This window comes from Harpegnathos saltator, unplaced genomic scaffold (assembly GCF_003227715.2).
Source record: "Harpegnathos saltator strain DR-91 unplaced genomic scaffold, Hsal_v8.6 scaffold295, whole genome shotgun sequence".
Taxonomy (NCBI): Eukaryota; Metazoa; Arthropoda; class Insecta; order Hymenoptera; family Formicidae; genus Harpegnathos; species Harpegnathos saltator.
In genome coordinates, this window is record NW_020230089.1 from 1,681,353 (window position 1) to 1,698,521 (window position 17,169).

Consider the following 17,169-nt stretch of genomic DNA (forward strand, 5'->3'; position numbering starts at 1 on the left):
TCCTCTCGCACACTTTATATATATTTATATATATATATATATATTATGTACAAACGAGAAATATCCTGAAATATCCGCGTATTACGAGGAGCGTATTCCGTACTCGGAATCGGGACGGGGAGCCAGATTCGTCATGTCTATTCTCCGTGTATGCCGTCGTGTCTATACGTGTGTCATGTATAATGTGCCTGCGCGTTACACGTGAACGCTGCGGACGGACAAGTGCGATGGATAGAGAGTGATGGTAGTGGTGGTGGTGGTGGTGATGGTGATGGTGGTGGTGGTGGTGGTGGTGGTGATGGTGGTGGTGGTGGTGGTGGTGGTGGTGGTGGTGGTGGTGGTAGTGGTGGTCGTGGTGATGGTGGTGGTGGTAGTGGTGGTGATGGTGATGGTGATGGTGATGGTGATGATGATGATGATGGTGATGGTAATGGTGATGGTGATGATAATGATAATGATAATGATGATAGTAGTGATGGTAAAGTGTCTGATGGTAAATTGGACGTTAGAGAGTGTGTGTATTACGTGTGTGTTACGTGTATGTATGGTATGTGCGCGCGCTCATTCGTAAAACCGCTTAGAGACTATGTACAGGCGCGGGGGACGAGGGTGAGGGAGTCTGCGCGGTCCCCGGCGTGCCAGGATTCTGTTGCACGGAATAGGAGTTACTCTGTCGGGAGTGTTGCTGGTGCGATTGGTGGTGATGGTGATGATGGTGGTGATGGTGGTGGTTTTGGTGTTGCTGTTGTTGTTGGTGGTGATGGTGGTGGGAGGCGGTGGTAGAGGAGGCAGCGGCAGACGGATTGATATTCGCGTGATTCTGCATGAGGTTCAGGTTGAGGGGGTAGGATAGGGGGGAGCCCAGGGCCGTTGCGGCAGCGGTACTGCAGGCACCGGCTCCGGGCCCCACCGGGCTCAGTGCATGCTCATCCCCGCGTGCGGGTGGTGGGCCGCCGGTACGGAGGTTGCGTGATGATGAGGATGGTGCATTAGAGGCGGGAGATGCGGGTGGTGGGGATGGTGTGGGGTCAGAGGCGGTGGGGTCATCTGTATTGGAGTCATGGGTGTTGTCGGCTGATGGCCGAGAGTGGTGGTGGTGGTCTGGGGGGAGGTGGTGTTGCTGGTGTCCTGGCCCACCGCCGCCGCCGCCGCCGCCGCCGCCGCCGCCAGCTGCTGCTGCTGCTGCTGCTGCTGCTGCTGCTGGGCCTGTGGAGGTTGCTGCTGCTGCTGCTGCTGCGGCGGCGGCTGCGGCTGCGGCACCGAGTTGGAAGTGGGACTCTGCTGACTCCCGTTGTCCTCGCTGTCTGAGCAGGACTCTGCCGACGAGCTCCCCGCTCCCCCCTTGCCCTTGCTGCCGCTGCTGCTGCTGCTGCTGCTGTGGGTCTTGACGTGCTTCGCGAGATGGTCGCTGCGCATGAACCGCTTGTTGCAGACCGGGCAGGCGAATCTCTTTTCGCCGGTGTGGGTTCGAAGGTGCCGCTGCAACTCATCCGAACGTGTGAACCGCTTGCCACAGAAAAGCCAGTTGCAAACAAACGGTCGCTCACCAGTGTGCCACCGTAAGTGGGCCTTCAGATGCGACGTTTTCCCGTAGACCTTGCCGCAACCCGGTATGTGACAGCTATGGATGTTCTTCTTCCTGAGGTGCACGCCGGCGGGACCGAGTCTCTCGGCTTCTTGACAATTCGGGCAATCGCAGGTGGCGCGACCGGTGTAGCGCCTCTGTGAGCGCGGCGACGGCGCTTGGCTCACACCGGCGCCGCCGACACCGACGCCACCGCCGCTGCCTTGGGGACTACCGGCGCCGGCGCCGGCGCCGGCGGCGGTCGCGGCGGCGTGGTGGTGCAGCCCGAAACCGGGCGGCCCGCCCGGTAGCATCGACTTGTACGTGTCTTGCAATAGATTGTGACCGGCGGTCGTCGCCGTGGTCAGCAGGTGATTGCCGGCCAATGCGAGGCTCGTCGAATAGTCGGCAGAGTAATTGGCCATTTGCGCAGCGTGCACGCCGACGCCGACGGTGCTGCTCACGTCCAGCCAGCCGCCGGCGGTCGCCGCGCCGTGCACGTCCCACCAGCCGTCGCTCGCTTTGATACCGCCGTGCGTAGCGCCGGGCATCGCGTTGAACGGCCACGACTCGTATGGGTGCCTGCCGTATACCGAGCCCAGGGTCGCGCCTTCGACCTTGCCGAGCAAGCTACTCTGATGGTGGTGCGGGTCGCCGGCTGGCTGGGCGCTCGCTGTCCCGGGGAAATACAGCTCGCTACCGTATTGCGGTGCTGTCGACGCGCAAGACGTGACCGGCGCCCGCGCGTAACCTCCGCTCGTGCTGCCGGCGCTACTCGTCGCCGCCGGTCGCTGGCTCACTCCCGTCGTTGTGCACCCGCCACCGCCGCCGCCGCCGCCGCCGCCGCCGCCCCCTCCCCCGCCGCCGCCGGTGTGCTGCGGCGAGCTGCCGCTACTCTGCGGGCTCTTCTTCCACGGGTGGAAACCCTTGCCCACGGCGGCGTCCGCCAGCGGCGGCGGGCTCTTGCTGCTCAGCTTGTTGCATTGTGCCGCCAACATGGCCAGCGGCGTGCCTCGTAGTCCCGGGTGATCCTGAAACAGAGGAATCAGCGGTCCATGCTCAGTCTTTCGATCATTGCGTAGCGATGTGTTGGATCAGAGTCAGTTGACGAATTTAGGGATCGGCTGATCTCTCTGTCTGGTCCGTCTATCGTTGTTTAGATTGTTGTTGGGGGCTGTCCGCCGCATTGAGCTTTTATCGTGGGATAGAAATTTCGCAAGATCTCGTTAGATACAGCAACTTCGATCGAATTGTTCATACCTCCGTTGCTTACCCCGCTACAATGTTCTTGGAATTTTTTAGGGCGCATTTTTGTTCCGATAAATTTGAAATGACGGCTCGAATTCGAGCGATGTCGCACTCATATATAGAGAGAATCGTCGAGCGAATATTTTCATCCCGCGCTGAAGAGAGTGAATTTGACAACAGAACCTTGACAGCTTCGCTAGTGGTATAGATAGAAACAACATATGCAGGTGCACACATATCTCGAATTCGCGTGTTTGCGCGGAACATTACACTAACTACAACTCTGAACCATAGATCTCCCCATTAAAGAGTCCGCAAGTTTTCCAGGAAACCGCGGGCTCGACCCTCATTAGATTCCAAGACATTTTCTTCGCATGGGATAAGGGCATGTATTATGTTAATAAATTCTCGATTAAGCGCGGCCGACAAAGTCGGCCGCTCTCGCATGATCTCTATCGTCGATTTACAATGTGTTAACAACACGCCTGCACGCGTGCGCGCACGTACCGATCTCTCTCCGAAATTTTTCACGTCGGAAGCGCTTGTTACCGGGCAATCTCGCCGGCGCGATTACGCAAATCGGTAATAACAACTCTGGAGTAGGGGCAACGGATTACATATCGCGCGTATCGATTCACAGGACCGACCATCGGGATACTTTTTCGTGCTGGCTTCGTGGTTCGTAATATCGAAATCTGGCGCGGTCGGTGGACGCCCATAATCGCCGCGTCTAAATCGATTTAAAAAGAAGCCCAACCCGGGCCCGGGCCCGCCCGAGCTAGCAGCGATAGAGAAAGAGAGAGAGAGAAAGAGGAAAGCGCCTTCCCCTAAGGGCGTATAATGACACTAAATTGCCGCTCCTATCCTAGAAGAGAGATCGGAGATTAGTCGCTGAAAGTAATGAGACCCGGGTGGAGGCGCTCGTGGGGCCCGAGTCTCTCTCTACCCTAGACCGGTTTCATGCAAATTGATCTCGAATCAAGCACAAGGTCGACGTACGTTTTCCACGAGGCCGTATTTGAGAGCGGGCTCGAAACGTATCAAGATGTAGACGTCTTCGTTGTTCCGTGGGAAGACGCGACGCGAGGCGAAGACGAGGTACTACAGCGTGTCGCGGCGCGCGAGATTATCGGCGGATCGAGATAGCGGTCCAGTATTCCGAGTGAGAAATATAAGCGGGATGTTGCTTGCGCGATGATACGATCTCATTGACGTGCGAAAGCCGACCGTATCAATGGGGAACGTGTGAGAGCAACGCGAGAAGTACGAGGGAAAAAGTGTACTACGATTGCGAATATTCAAGTAACGAGATGAGAGACTTCGCAAGGGGCCACCGCAAATTATCGATATAAATCGAGCGAGAGTTTGACAAGGAGACGATTCGAGTTTTACGACGAATTTCTCAGAGTCATCCTCGATCTTTAAAGGCACAGAAAGGCAGAGAGAGAGAGAGGGGGGGGGGAGGGAACTCTCGCGCGCGTGTTCGAGCGGCGAGAAGAATTAGAGGGAGCCCAATTCGAGCGGGAGAAAAATTAGAGCGGACGACAGAAGCCCGGGCCGAAACTTCGGATAACGAACTTCATCAAAAGAGAGAGCAGTTCCATGCAAATCACGCGCGCGGGGGCGGCGGTGGCAGGGGATGAAAGGACAAGGAGAGAAAGAGAGAGAGAGAGAGAGAGAGAGAGAAAGGAAAAGAGCGAACGTCGCTCGGTGGCTACCGAAGGGCCCCGGGAGAGGAGGCTGGCGAGAACGGATCTCGGGCGGATTTGGACGCGGAGAGGTAAAAGCGAGAGGGTCCGCGGAAGCGGCAGGAAATTAAGGTCTGGAGGGCCGCCGCGCGGCCATTAGCAGCCGGCGCCATCGAGGCGACACGCCCCCACGTGGATTCAACCTTGCGCCAACAACACCGGCGAAAGACAACGAACGCGCGGGCGCGCGCGCGCGCGCGCGCTCACCCTTCCAGGACGGTAACGACGAGAGGTGGGCAAAAGGGCGGGAGGGAGGGAAGGTGTGGAGGAAGAGCAAAGGGGAGAGAAAGAGCGGAAAGCAAAGTCGCGACTGACTATCTCCGTGGTCGCTCGAACTCTATCCTTCGGAGAGGAAGAAGAAGTAGAAGAAGAAGAAGAAGAAGAAGAAGAAGAAGAAGATGATGATGAAGAAGAGAAGGAGGAAGAAGGACCGGGAGTGGTCCTGCTCGGTTGCGCCCCGATCATTCATCAGCACGGCACAACAAATATCCCGTTCATATTTCTCCGCGGTAACATGACGTATTGCTGCATGCGGTCGTTATTTAGGGCGCGCGAGTGTGCGAAGCGCCATTACAGGATCCCCCGGTGCTCTCTGTCTCTCCGTCTTTCGCGCTTAAACGCGAGTAATAAGTCAAATAATTCAAACGCGACTGTATCGCGCGAACGCGATTTGTACTCCTCGAGGGGGAGCTTGCGCGCGGCTCGTGCAAAATTGCTGCACTCGCCCTTAAATTATAAATAATGAATACACGAGGTGGAGAGGGTACGACAGAGGGAGGAAGAGAGATAGAAAGAGAGGGCGGAAAGAGCGGAGGTTATTATTCCGAGAAATCTGCGAGCACGGCTACGTGATTGCTCCCCTGTTACGACGTTCTCGACGAATGAGAGCGCTCGTTGACGACGCGGCGGAGGTCGCCGGGCGAACCGCGGAGGGTGAAAGGACGACGAGAAATCGTCTCTCACTCCCGACTCTCGGCGGCGGCGGCGGCTCCGGGGTTGGAGAGATGTGCGCGCGGCGGAAGATCGCTACGGGGTTGAGTGTCTCTCCGCCGGTGTACGAGCCACGCCCTCTTCAAGCTCGATGAGTGCAGGTTGTAGGCAGGAGGCCACGTATCGATCCGCCGGGGACAATATGACAGTGGCCTGCGGAGACAACGACGTCCCTCCGATCAGCTCCCACCGACCGGTCGGTCTCCATCGCGGAAAGCCGGTGGATACACGCCTTTCATGGAGCGCGTACTGCACGGTTATACGTTGCGTTACGTTATGCTGCGGGACCGTCTCGATCACATACGTCATTATACCGCTATACCGCCTCTCTCTCTCTCTCTCTCTCTCTCTCTCTTTCCTCGAAGTGACGTGGATCTGTTCCCCGCGCGGGAAATATTAATGGAGTCACTTTGCGAGTCGTACTCGCGAAATTCCTTCGAGTGAAACTCCACTCGCGAAGTAGAGCGACAGAGTCGCTAGATCGGGTAAATAGTTTCGTTGGTAGTTGAAGAGTGAACTCGCGATACACGTTAGACTTTCTCTTCTATTTAATATTTAAATGAAGATTTATATGGTTACGCTGTAATGCGCCAGTGATATACACATCGAAACTTGGTGTGTTTCACAAAATTCGCCTCAATCGATTGAAACACCCATTCGTATAGTTGAAGAGTCCACTTGAAATTTAAGTGGAACATTTAGTCTCATGATTTCGAATGGCCTCACCCCACCGTCGCTTGGAGCGAATCTTCGCTCGCTTTGACCGACAGTATTTTACGGCCGCACGTTCTCGCGAGGGATTATGCAGTTGAATAAGCGAGTCGTCATCATCGTCCTCGTCATCGAGGTCTCGCCGGAAACGGCGCATGAACGGTCGCTTAGGTGAAAAATGTATAGTGCGAAGTAGACGAAGCGTAAAGAACAGTACCGAACTATCCGACGCCGACGTCGGCACCGGCCCTGGAGTCCCTCGCGCCCTCCTGTCGGCGTGGTTAAAAGGGAGCCGACGTGAAATGGGCACCGGTAGGATCCTTTGTTTTAGCCGCGTGACGTCACGCCCCCTCGTACCCAGCTAGGACTAATAATGCCTCGAGCTACGCCGCGCATAAATTAAAACGAAGAATCCTCGCTGTCTCGCCTCTCGTCCCGTCTCCGCGTCGGATATTTTTCCGAGAACTCATCCGCGCGCGGTCCTACTCTCTTTCTCTCTGTCCTTCTCTCTCTCTCTCTCTCTCTCTCTGTCTCTCTCATAAGGTCTCTCCCGTACATGCCAGGAAGTATCGACCGCCGGCACGAGATCGTTAACTAGATCGAGCACTCGACACCCTGAGCCGACCTGGCTCGCCTCGACTCGACGTTGAGTCGACGCCGCCGGAAAATAAAGCGGAAACGCCGGCCGATCGTTGCTGCACGAGCCGCGTGACAGCTGAACGTGAGGGAGGTAAAAGATCCGACAGGCGAGGGTGCGAAGCAACAAACCGTGGGGGTGTCCACCGGTCGAGCTTCGTGGCAAACCGCATCTGACGGCCGTGTCAAACTTTCGTTCCCCTTTCTGGTCGCGCGCGCGCGTGCAGAACCCTCGTTCGCACGTTAACCGAGTCGTCGCCGTCGTCGTCGCCGTCGCCGTCGCTGTCGCCGTCGCCGTCGCCGCTTCGCGTGCGTGCTAACGAAGACATCGACGAGACATCGTGCGGTGAACCTTATCAATCCCTCTCCCCTATTCTCCCATTCTTTCTTTCTGCCTTCCTCTTCTCAGAGTTAGTCAGAGTTAGTGTTTTCGATTTAGTAAAAAAATAAAAATTAAATATCTAAAGAATCAAGATACGAATATTGTAAAAAGATGTATATGTTTATTCGGTGCACTGAGATTTATATATCCGTAATTATTGGAGTATATAATAAAAGAAAATAATAATTTATAATTGACGCGACTTCCTTCGGAGCGGGCAGACATTTATCTCTCTTTCTCTCTCACGCGGCATTCTCGCAAACGAAGAGGCCGTCTGCATCCGTTAACGACGCTCGAAGACATTTTTTCCCTCACGAGCGAGTCGTCGAAACTGCCGGGGCAGGGACAATTAAAAGAACGACGGGGAGCCGCGGAAGAAGGGTTGCGCGCTCCGTCGTAATGGAGCGCCGCGCGAAATTAGTCGGCGCTCTTTTCTGCTTTCCGTGTAAAAACTGTCGGTCGTTCTCGAGAGCCATTGACCGCGCGATCTCTGTGAGCACCTGCCGAGCCGAGCCGAGCCGAGCCGGCGTGGTCAGAGTTTCTGATTGGATCCACCTGCATCGCGTAGCCCCCCCGACCGCAGAGCGGTAGTGGTATCGACCACCGCTTCGCCCCGGATATTCGTACTTTAATCCCGTTTTAATCCCCATTTTTACGCGTCCACTTTAATCGCATGTATCTTCCCTCTTTGCGCACCCCCGTTCGTTTTTTTATTACATGTGAGCGTATTCGCCGTTTTTATATGTACGTATATCGGGCAGGCTGTTCAGCGTGACGACCGCGATTCGATCGCGATGCGCGATGACGCGTTGCTTTTTTAGCCAACGACAATACCGATCTGATATGCGAGGCGCGGAGAATGTTAGATGTTACGATATTAGATGATCGCGGTTTCTCGATTGTCGGATTATCGGATAGTATGGTATTCGATTCACGATTCGATGTCATGAAACACAGTTATTATATATTACACGAAAGAGAATATTATATTAAAATTGCAACGAATTATAATTTCAATCGTAATTCTGAATCGTACAGAAATATAATTGAAATTGCTATATATTTGTTTAAAATGTTTCACGCGTCTGATATTTTACATTACGATATTTTAATTAAATAAAAATATTTTGCTTTTTTTGCTTTATTTTCATAGCAGTTTATACTATAATATCGATATAATCTAGTTTTTCAAAAATTGTAGGAAAAGAATATAAATTGAGAGAAGGGAGAATTTTTACTGTAATATTTTCCTCCGTATGATATTGAATTATAATAATTATAAGAATTAGATGTTTATGATAACATATTACAGTTATAATAATTCTGATATTATAATATATTAGATACGTGATATTATATCAAATATATAACATTAATGTTATCCCGAATTAATTTCAGTTTTCGCCTTGACGAGTCCGGAGCGGATAACAGGACGACGACACGAGGCGTAGAAACGCACCGAAGTGAGTTGACTTGTGTATTTAAGCATGCGCTATACGTTATCAGACGGAAACTCGCAAGTAATCCTATGATGTAATCTACTTGTCATTTATCGTGCACGATGCACGTTCATTCACGTGCCGCGCAAAGGAGAGCGAAGGAAGAAAGAACCGCGAGAGAGTGAAAGCACGTAACGCCGTAAGATAAGCGGCGCAGTTATTATTACCATGCAAATTACAACACGTTACAGATATGGCGCGTAATATTGAATTATAATTTAAAATAGCATTACTTTTTTTTGCTGAGAACAGTCCTCGTTACCGACTCCGCGTTCACCGATCTCGATACGTTTATGCGTATACACACACACACACACACATATACATTACGAAGAGAAACATACATTTCGCGGGAATGAAACGCCCGAGATCGAATTGTTGAAACGCGATTTCCACACCGCGCTAATTACCCGCGACTACATACCAGCTCGGTAAAATATTTAGCAGTGTCGGCACAGAATGCCGTTGCACGTTAACCTGACGTCTGTCTGCTAGGTCGGTCGGGCGTACACGTCAACAATGACGACGTCAACGACGAAAGGCCCCACCGCGGCGGAGGAGCACGATTTCCTCGACCCCACGTTCGCTTCGCCTGGCTCGCGCGCGAGGAGAAGCGATGCCGGGCGATAATGCAGGTTACTTCGAATGCTAATTATTTGTTTATCAGCCTCCGCATGCAACCGCCGGGAGGCGGCACGCAGCGCGCCGGTGTCCCGCGATAAGCGGCAAAAACAGCGCCCCCTTGAAGCTGTTGCGCGGCTCTAAGATTCTACGTGCACATATACGACGTGCTACCCGACTTCGGCCTCGCGGATAATTGCGGCAATTATAAAAACGTCCGCTTCGCCTCGCTCGCTCGTCTTTCGCGTTATCGGCCGCTCCGTCACCCCCCGTTGCCCTCACCCTGCTCGCGAGCTCGATACAGTCGTTTCCTACTCTGCGTCGCGTCGTGCTTCCCCCTTTCTCTCCCACCTTCCTTGAAACGTGTCCGTGTTTCCTCCGTTTTTATTTTTCGCCGGCAATTACTCGAAGATTCCGTAGATTTCCACTCGCGAGAGCGAGGGGCCGATGAGAGCCGCAGCGAAGGGTGGCTTCTCCCTTCATTCATGAGCATTCTCAAACGTCCGTTGTGCACAAAAGGCACTTGGTCGGTTGATCGCGGATTCAAGTACACACAGTATAGCGTGTTTTTTCCTCCTTTTCCCGATTTTGCACGATAGATGCTGGCGCCAGAATATAATAAGAGAAACGCGAAAAGTCCCATGCGACTCGATGGGACTTGCAGCTTGCGGAAGCGACAAACGTGCGAAAGCGCGCGCTATCTGTCCGACCTCGTTGCATTAAGTTAACGATAAAGTTAACGATAAACGATAACGCTAAGCGCGGCGAAGAGTTCGCCGTGGATGACGGAACACGTCGTGCGAAGTTTCAGGTGCTAAAGTACGGCAGAATCCGTGACGTTAACGCGAATAAGAAGTTTGAACTCTGAGGAGCTCAAGGTCGGAGCAATTCCGTCGCGAAGGAATCGGTTTCCTCTTGTTCCTCGATGCGCACGATTCAAAGGCGCTCGCGGTCACGGGACGTGCACGTTTTTGTTCTTCCGTATACGGCCAACTGCGAAAATCTTTCCGTTCTCGCGCGCCCGCTTTCCTTCCGTCCCGGCTTCGTCGTTCCTCCTTGGCTTGGCGAGCGGCGGGACGGAGCGGCCGCACGATCGACCGGTAGCGATGGAACGAAATTGTACATTCGCACGCAACGCGACTGCCATTATTATTACACGCGCGGGAGAGGAGCGTAAGCGGGCGAGGTCGTCGGTCCTCTCTTCCTCTCCCTCTCTCTTTCTCCGCTTTCGACAAAATGGCGCTGCTTTTCTTGCCCGTCGGTATCTCTCTTTTAATCTCGCGCGCGACACCGCGACCGCGTCGTCCCCGACAAATGGATTTTTAACTCGGCCCATCTAAAGCGAACCCCCGGTCCACCCGGTGTGTGTGCTCGTCAGTGGCGATCAACTTCGCTCGGCCGGTCCGCGCCGAGTGTGCAACGGCGTATCGCGCCTTGCATCGCCGGCCGCGATCATTAACGAACGAACGACCGACCGGCCTTCGTGAGTTCGTAAGAGGGGACCGCTCAGCGAATCCCCCTTTTTTATCGTGTGCAAAAGGAAAATCCGGATCGCGCCACAGGCCAGTCTAATAGACTGGATCCGACTGTCATTCGCATGGGAAATTCTCAGGATTTTCGCAGCTGCAGTCTCCAATTAGATTCCCAAAATTTCTTCCAGACTCGATTATCTGATGGTTGATCTGAAACATTTTCTGTCCAGAAATGCTGCGGGAATTCGCAGCACTGTTTTTATTCGATAACGTCTCTGTGTATTTTTAAGGTGTCAGATCTTATTTTTATACCAACTATTTCATTCAATGGAATAACAGTTAAAGAGATATAAAATCCTGACGTGGGATGAAGATCAGAAAAAAATATCGAGACGACTCTGGCTCTTTTACTTAGAATTGTGTACTTGAAATATCATACATTTCCAACTCGAATCTGATCTCGAGAAACCGGATTTCAAATCTCACTAGGATCCTAAGAAATTTTCCCTCTAGACAGCGGAATTTCAGCGCTTGCGGCAAGTCCTTCGTATGTTGGGCGGTGAGAGGTAAAAAAATTGCCCATCGGAATTTTCGAAATCGGGCTATGGATCAGACGCAGCCTGTCGTCTCGTTGAGAGATTCGGAATCTGCGTTAATAAGTTAAATCGTACGCGACACGAGCTTTCCTTAATATTAGGAAACGCGCGGCCAGGACGATCGTACGTGATGCGGGAAAAGAAACGAGAAGAAGGAGGGTTTTCTGTCGGGGACGGGATTAATAATCTTATTCATGAGTGACCGCAGGCCGGCGCCGAAGAGCGCCGCGCGCTGTGACGGAACCTCCGTTAGTTCCCACCGGAGCCGAGCTACCTGTTATCCTGCCTGCTAAATTATGTTTTTTAATTAAATCCATCGTAAAAGAGCGGCTCGCCTATACACCCCTCTCTTTCTCTCCCTTTCGCTCTCTGTTGCCCTCTACCCTTCTCGTGCGTCGCGTTACGAAAGAGCCCGAGACGTCGTACGTCCGAAAGTGCCTACGTCGGGTAACCGTGGCTCCAGGCCAAAACAGGGAGCTATCCAAATTTATTCGGCTATCCCGCAGCCCGAGAGGCATCTCCTACTTTGCCTCCTTTTTGCTTCATCTCCGCCTCCTCTCCTCTCCTCGACGGCGTCCACTTTTTTCGCCACGGACCCTCGACAAATTTCAAATCGCCCGTGGACCCTAACGATTTCCGGGTAAAGTATTAGGGACGTTAGTCGACGCTCGGGACACATCGCGCGATGTTGCTATATTTAGCGTATACCTCCGGGTCAAATTTGCTTTTAATCGATCGTTGATCCGCGCTCGCGTCGTCGCTGTTGCTGGAGAGAAGAACAGATCAGTGGTGCGAGAGAGAGAGAGAGAGAGAGAGAAAGAGCAATCTTTGCAAACGAAGTAGCGCAGTTTTCCGTCTGCGATCGAAAAGAAATATCGGCAAACGGGCAGCAGTAGAAGAGGGACGGGCAGAGATAGAGAGAAAGAGAAAGAAAGAGAAAAAGAGAACGAGACAGAGAGAACGGCTTCCAATTCATTAGCCCTCGTAAATCCGTCGCCCCCGCCGGCGTTGAATATTAAACGGGCATTACGCGGACTGGTTATAAGTCGCCAGTCAGTTAACACTCCTATCATCCTCCTGACCTTCCGCACTGCGCTGCGCGCGCACGCGCGCGATTATTTCGATTATATATTACGCACATATGTACGCGGTTATTCTCTCTCGAGACTCGCACGGCGAGCTGAGAAAACTCGTCGCAACGAAGACGACGACGACGACGATGACGACGACGACGGAAAGCTCGGTAACGAGGAGGACGTTGGGCCGCGATCAGTTTCCGGCAAAAATCGCGACTCGTTTTTCAAGCGTTACGTCTTCATTAGGATAATGAGGGCGGCGTAAATCTCGAGAGGAGCGTCGGCGGCGGTTGTGCGTGCGCGAGCGAGCGAACGGGGGAAAGAGAAAGAGAGAGGAGGAGAGAGAGAGGACGGCAGAAAGAGAGGGAGAGGGGGAGAGAGAGAGAGAGAGAGAGAGAGAGAGAGAGAGAGAGAGAGAGAGAGAGAGAGAGAGAGAGAGCGAACGTGGACTCTGGAAGGTGCACTCCCAGAATGCCGTCGTCGAGGGACGGAAGCGGCCCCGCATTTGCATAGAGTAATTTAGTGCTACATAAAATTCCGCAGCCAATTAGCGCCGGAGTGTCCGATCTATCGCCCGGCTAGTCGTTTACCGCGTTCACTCGCCGCGGAACGATCCTAATTTGGGAAGACAGCGGAGCGACCTCCCCTCCCTCATGAGCGCAAGACGCGGGGACACGCTCTCTAGCTCCCTCGACTCCCCTCCCCCGCGTTCTTTTTAAAAAGCCGCGTCATCACGAGGGGCTTTTATCGTCCTATATGAGTTTTTACTGTCAGACGATCGTACTAACCGCGTCGCTTTTACGTCTCTCCCGCCGCGGCCGGGCCACCCGCGCTAACACTCGCGATATTCCGCCGAAAAAAGCGGCGTTTCCCTTTTATGCCCTCGGCGATACGCCGAGCCGCGCCGCGCCGCGGCAATCTCGCGAGTAATCTCGAATTGCGGCTAATTAAGATACCAGCGACGCGCGGCCGATGATGCCGAGCGAGTTGCAGAAATGCGCGCGGATTCTCTCGGTTACAATGTCCGCCTCGCACGGCGGCGGCTGCTGCTTGCTGCTCTTCGGTGTCATCTGCCGGGCGCTAATGCGACGCAACACGCGAGTATTTTGAAAGATGTTGTACTTGGGAAATTTGTGAAAATGAGCAGAGCTGTCGGAATTGCTAAATTTGTAGGGGCTAATTAATTCGTCGAGATAAACAAGCTCCTTTAAATTCCGTACTCATTTAGCAAGCGAGGCTTGCTAAATGAGTTGTGCAAATTTATTGATACCGGTAAATTAGTCAATATTATAGTTCCTAAGTCTATAAGTTTCGCCACGCGAAACATACCGTTGCGATTCTTACCACGCGACGCAATTCTGGGACTCGCGATATACATTGGCAAACGGACCTGTGATTCTTTTTCACCTCGCTCGATCTCGCTCTCCGTCGGTCTAATTTGTTACACGCGCTGTTAGCTACGGCTTATGCACGTAAATTAACGAGACATGTCGGCGGTGGCGGCGGCGCGCCGGTGACCACCGCCACGTTGAACGTGTTAATTACGAGCTCCCATAAATAAGTTTCTAATTCAGCGCGAGTGAGCGAGCCGGTGATAACGCCGCGTCCATTCGCCGCTCCGGCGTTCATTGATTTTGTTTCTAGTAACGAGATCGGAATTGACGACTGCTGCGCGCAGCGGCGGCGCCGCGATCTTCGCCGTACGGAAGCGGACCGAAAGCGCGGAAAGTGCAAAACGTTGTACGTCGGAAGCTGTATGCATTAGCATATAGACGGAGTTGCCTCGTGGCGATGGCGGCGGCAGCGGAGGCGGCGTAGCTAGTCGCCACGAGGGGCTCGTATTTATTAACGATGTATTCTTCACCGCTGCGCCGTATTTGTTCACTTTGTTCTCGTTAATTCTTTCTTTCACTTTCTCTCTCTCTCTCTCTATCTCTCTCTCTCTTTCCCTCTCTCTCTCTCTCTCTTTCTCTACGCCTAATCTTCCGCTGTCCGAAGGCGGCGGCGGCGCGGAACTACTACTAAATAAAAGCAATTCGACCGACGACGACGGGAGCGCGGCGTACATGCGGTAGCGGTCAAAGGATGACTAAGCCGGACAGGTTGATTAACTCCCTGACGCGCTATTTAATTTTTCGGATCCGATCGATCCGAAAGCTCTCCCTCTGCCCCTCTCTTGCCGTGTGTAACGGGGGAACGAGGGAACGATAACGACGACGTTCGCGAGCCGAAGGTAGCGCCGTGTCTCCCTTCGAAAAAGCCGTTGCGCATGCTTTCGGGGATCGTCATCGTCGGCTTACGAAAAGCCCTCGCCGGAGATATCGCGGCGGTGGACTTTCTCCCGCGGCGCGATTTACATCCCGCCGGTGTGTTAATTCAATTACTATTTACGCGAGCCGCGCTCACAATTGCGTCAGCCGCGTCGGCTCGGCAGTCGTAAAAAGAGCGCGTTTAATTTTCAGAATTCTACGCTCCTCTGGCGAGCGAGGGGCGGGGGGGGGGAGGGTGCTCGATTTCGATGGGCGTTTTCATAAATATCCTCCGTCGGTACGGGCCCCGGGGCCCACGTCTCCGCGTCGATGCGCCGTAACTCGTGAGAGAGGACTCGCAGCGACATTAATTCCCGCATAGCGCGACGGGCCGCGGGTCATTATGACGCGTGAAAGGTCCATCGCGCGGCGACGGCGGGAGCGCAGCAACACAGCAGCGCGCCCCTTTATCAGAGCGGCTGTGCTATGCTCTCAGGTAGACGCTATAAGCAGCGCTCGTCGCTCGATTGCGCTCGCCATCCTAGACCAGCGAGTCTGCCGAAAAGTCGCCCCGTCCTCGTATATTCCGGGTTTTATAGCCGGTCCGCTACACCGGTGGTCCCGGGCGGCGGCTTTCTTTCAATTACGAAAGTTCCACGTAGAATCGACGTGTAAATAGCGTCGACGCGGGGTTGCTTGGCAGAATCATAGGCCGATAAATTAGGAGTGTATTAGCATTTAAACGATGGAGCGGTCCATCGACGATCCCGATGATTCTCGATTACCACGAGAGACGCGAAACGAGACAGAGGGAAAGAGAGACGAGCGAGGGGCCCATTCGTTCGTGCTATCATCGATTAAACGCTGAATCGCCTCCTCTCTCGTCATGCAGCCTCGAAACTCGCGGAGGAACGTAATAATTCATCGTCGCGTTTGCCATTGCTTTCCCCCTCAGGTATTCGCGGTAGTCAAGAAAATTCCATTGCCGATATTCGCGAGTAGTAATCGTCGGAAGCGATTTTCCCACGAAGGAGGGACCCTGCCTCCCGTCGCGTGGATAATTTTCAATTATCGCGCGCTCACGACGACGGAGGAGAACTCGCGGTACACCGCGCGCATTCGATCGCGCGGGCCGAGCGTTCGCGATTTCAATGAGTCGGGAAGCGGCTTCTTCGATCGCGGATTGGCTTCGTCGCCGCGGCGACGGCGAAATAGGCGAGGGCGCGTCGTCGTCTTAATATTTGACGGCATCGCGCGTCGATGAGCGCGGCGAGGTAATTACGCGCGCACACCCACTCTCCCACGTTCACGGTTCGTGATTTGAATTTCGTAGACGAACTGCCTGCCTGCCTGCCTGCTTGCTTGCTCGGCGCGACGTACACGCGCGCTCGCGCGGTTTTAAATAATTCATGGCAGCGTGTACGAGGCTGTCGAGATCGTTTTTCGCTCGCTGCTCCGCGTTCGCGTGAACACGTGTGTGTATGTGGGGCGATGGGGAGGAGTGTGTGTGTGTGTGTGTGTGTGGGCGAACCGTGTGTTCCAACTCTGGAGGTCACGTCGCCGTCGAACCCGTCGCGCGAAAACTCCCCGCGATTCGCAACAGCGGCGACGAAAAACGAGGAAAAAAGAGAGCGACTCGGCGAATAGAGCAGGAAAAGGGAGCGGATCCTTTTTCGCGCGACCACACACGCCGCCCTTCTACCCTCGGCCGTCTCTCACCTGCTGCCGCGCGGTATTACTTATTCGCCGCATCTCCGAGACGCGATATACGCGAGGTTGCCGTAATTTAGATGCGGAGACATTTTACGAGACGCTAAGTAGCGCGCGCCCCGACCGACGATGTAAGAAAGGGCGAGAAAGAGAGAGAGAGAGAGAGTGAGACGGGCGCCGCGGCGCGGCGCGGTGCGAAATTCGCACGGGGACAGCGAAATGCGTGCTCGTTCGCCCGCGAGCCGATAAATTTACGTTCAGGCGGCTCGCCTGTGATGATCCGCCATAAGTGGCTCTTTTACGACGAAAGGTTACATTGAAGCCGGACAGCGTACGATACGCGGCCGCGTTTCGCGCGATTACGAGCGTGATATCTCTCGGCGGACGAAGAACCGACGGGAGGAACGTCTCTCTCTCTCTCTCTCTCTCTCGCTTTTTATCTCTTCCTCGCGGCCGCTTGCACCTGCAAATATTTACGTTCACTTAAAAAGTCATAAAGAGAGCCGCGGCGCGCTTCGAAGTAAATCTGCAGGGCGCGCTCTCCGGAGTGATAACGAGCGACCGAACGACACCAGGCTTGCCGGCCTTGGAGACGATGACGATGTTTCGCCGTGCGGCCACGATCATTCGCGTTCCTTAGATGCATTCGCGATGGACCCGTTCTTCG

The 17,169-nt window shown here is 53.8% G+C and overlaps 1 protein-coding gene across 5 annotated transcripts in view; it reads right to left on the reverse strand.

The window, feature by feature from the left end:
- Window positions 1-395: 395 nt before the first annotated feature.
- Sp1 (transcription factor Sp8) overlaps window positions 396-17,169 on the reverse strand; it is a 114,582-nt gene continuing 97,808 nt past the window's right edge. For 4 of the 5 annotated variants that reach the window (XM_025299852.1, XM_025299853.1, XM_025299850.1 and 1 more), the window contains 2 exons: window positions 1,548-2,595; window positions 396-1,479 (listed from right to left, as the gene is read on the reverse strand). In XM_025299852.1, the coding sequence (XP_025155637.1) occupies window positions 578-1,479; window positions 1,548-2,595 (1,950 nt within the window). In that variant the 3' untranslated portion in view covers window positions 396-577. Of the gene's footprint in view, window positions 2,596-17,169 lie in introns of all 5 variants that reach the window. The other variant, XM_025299854.1, reaches the window with a different exon arrangement.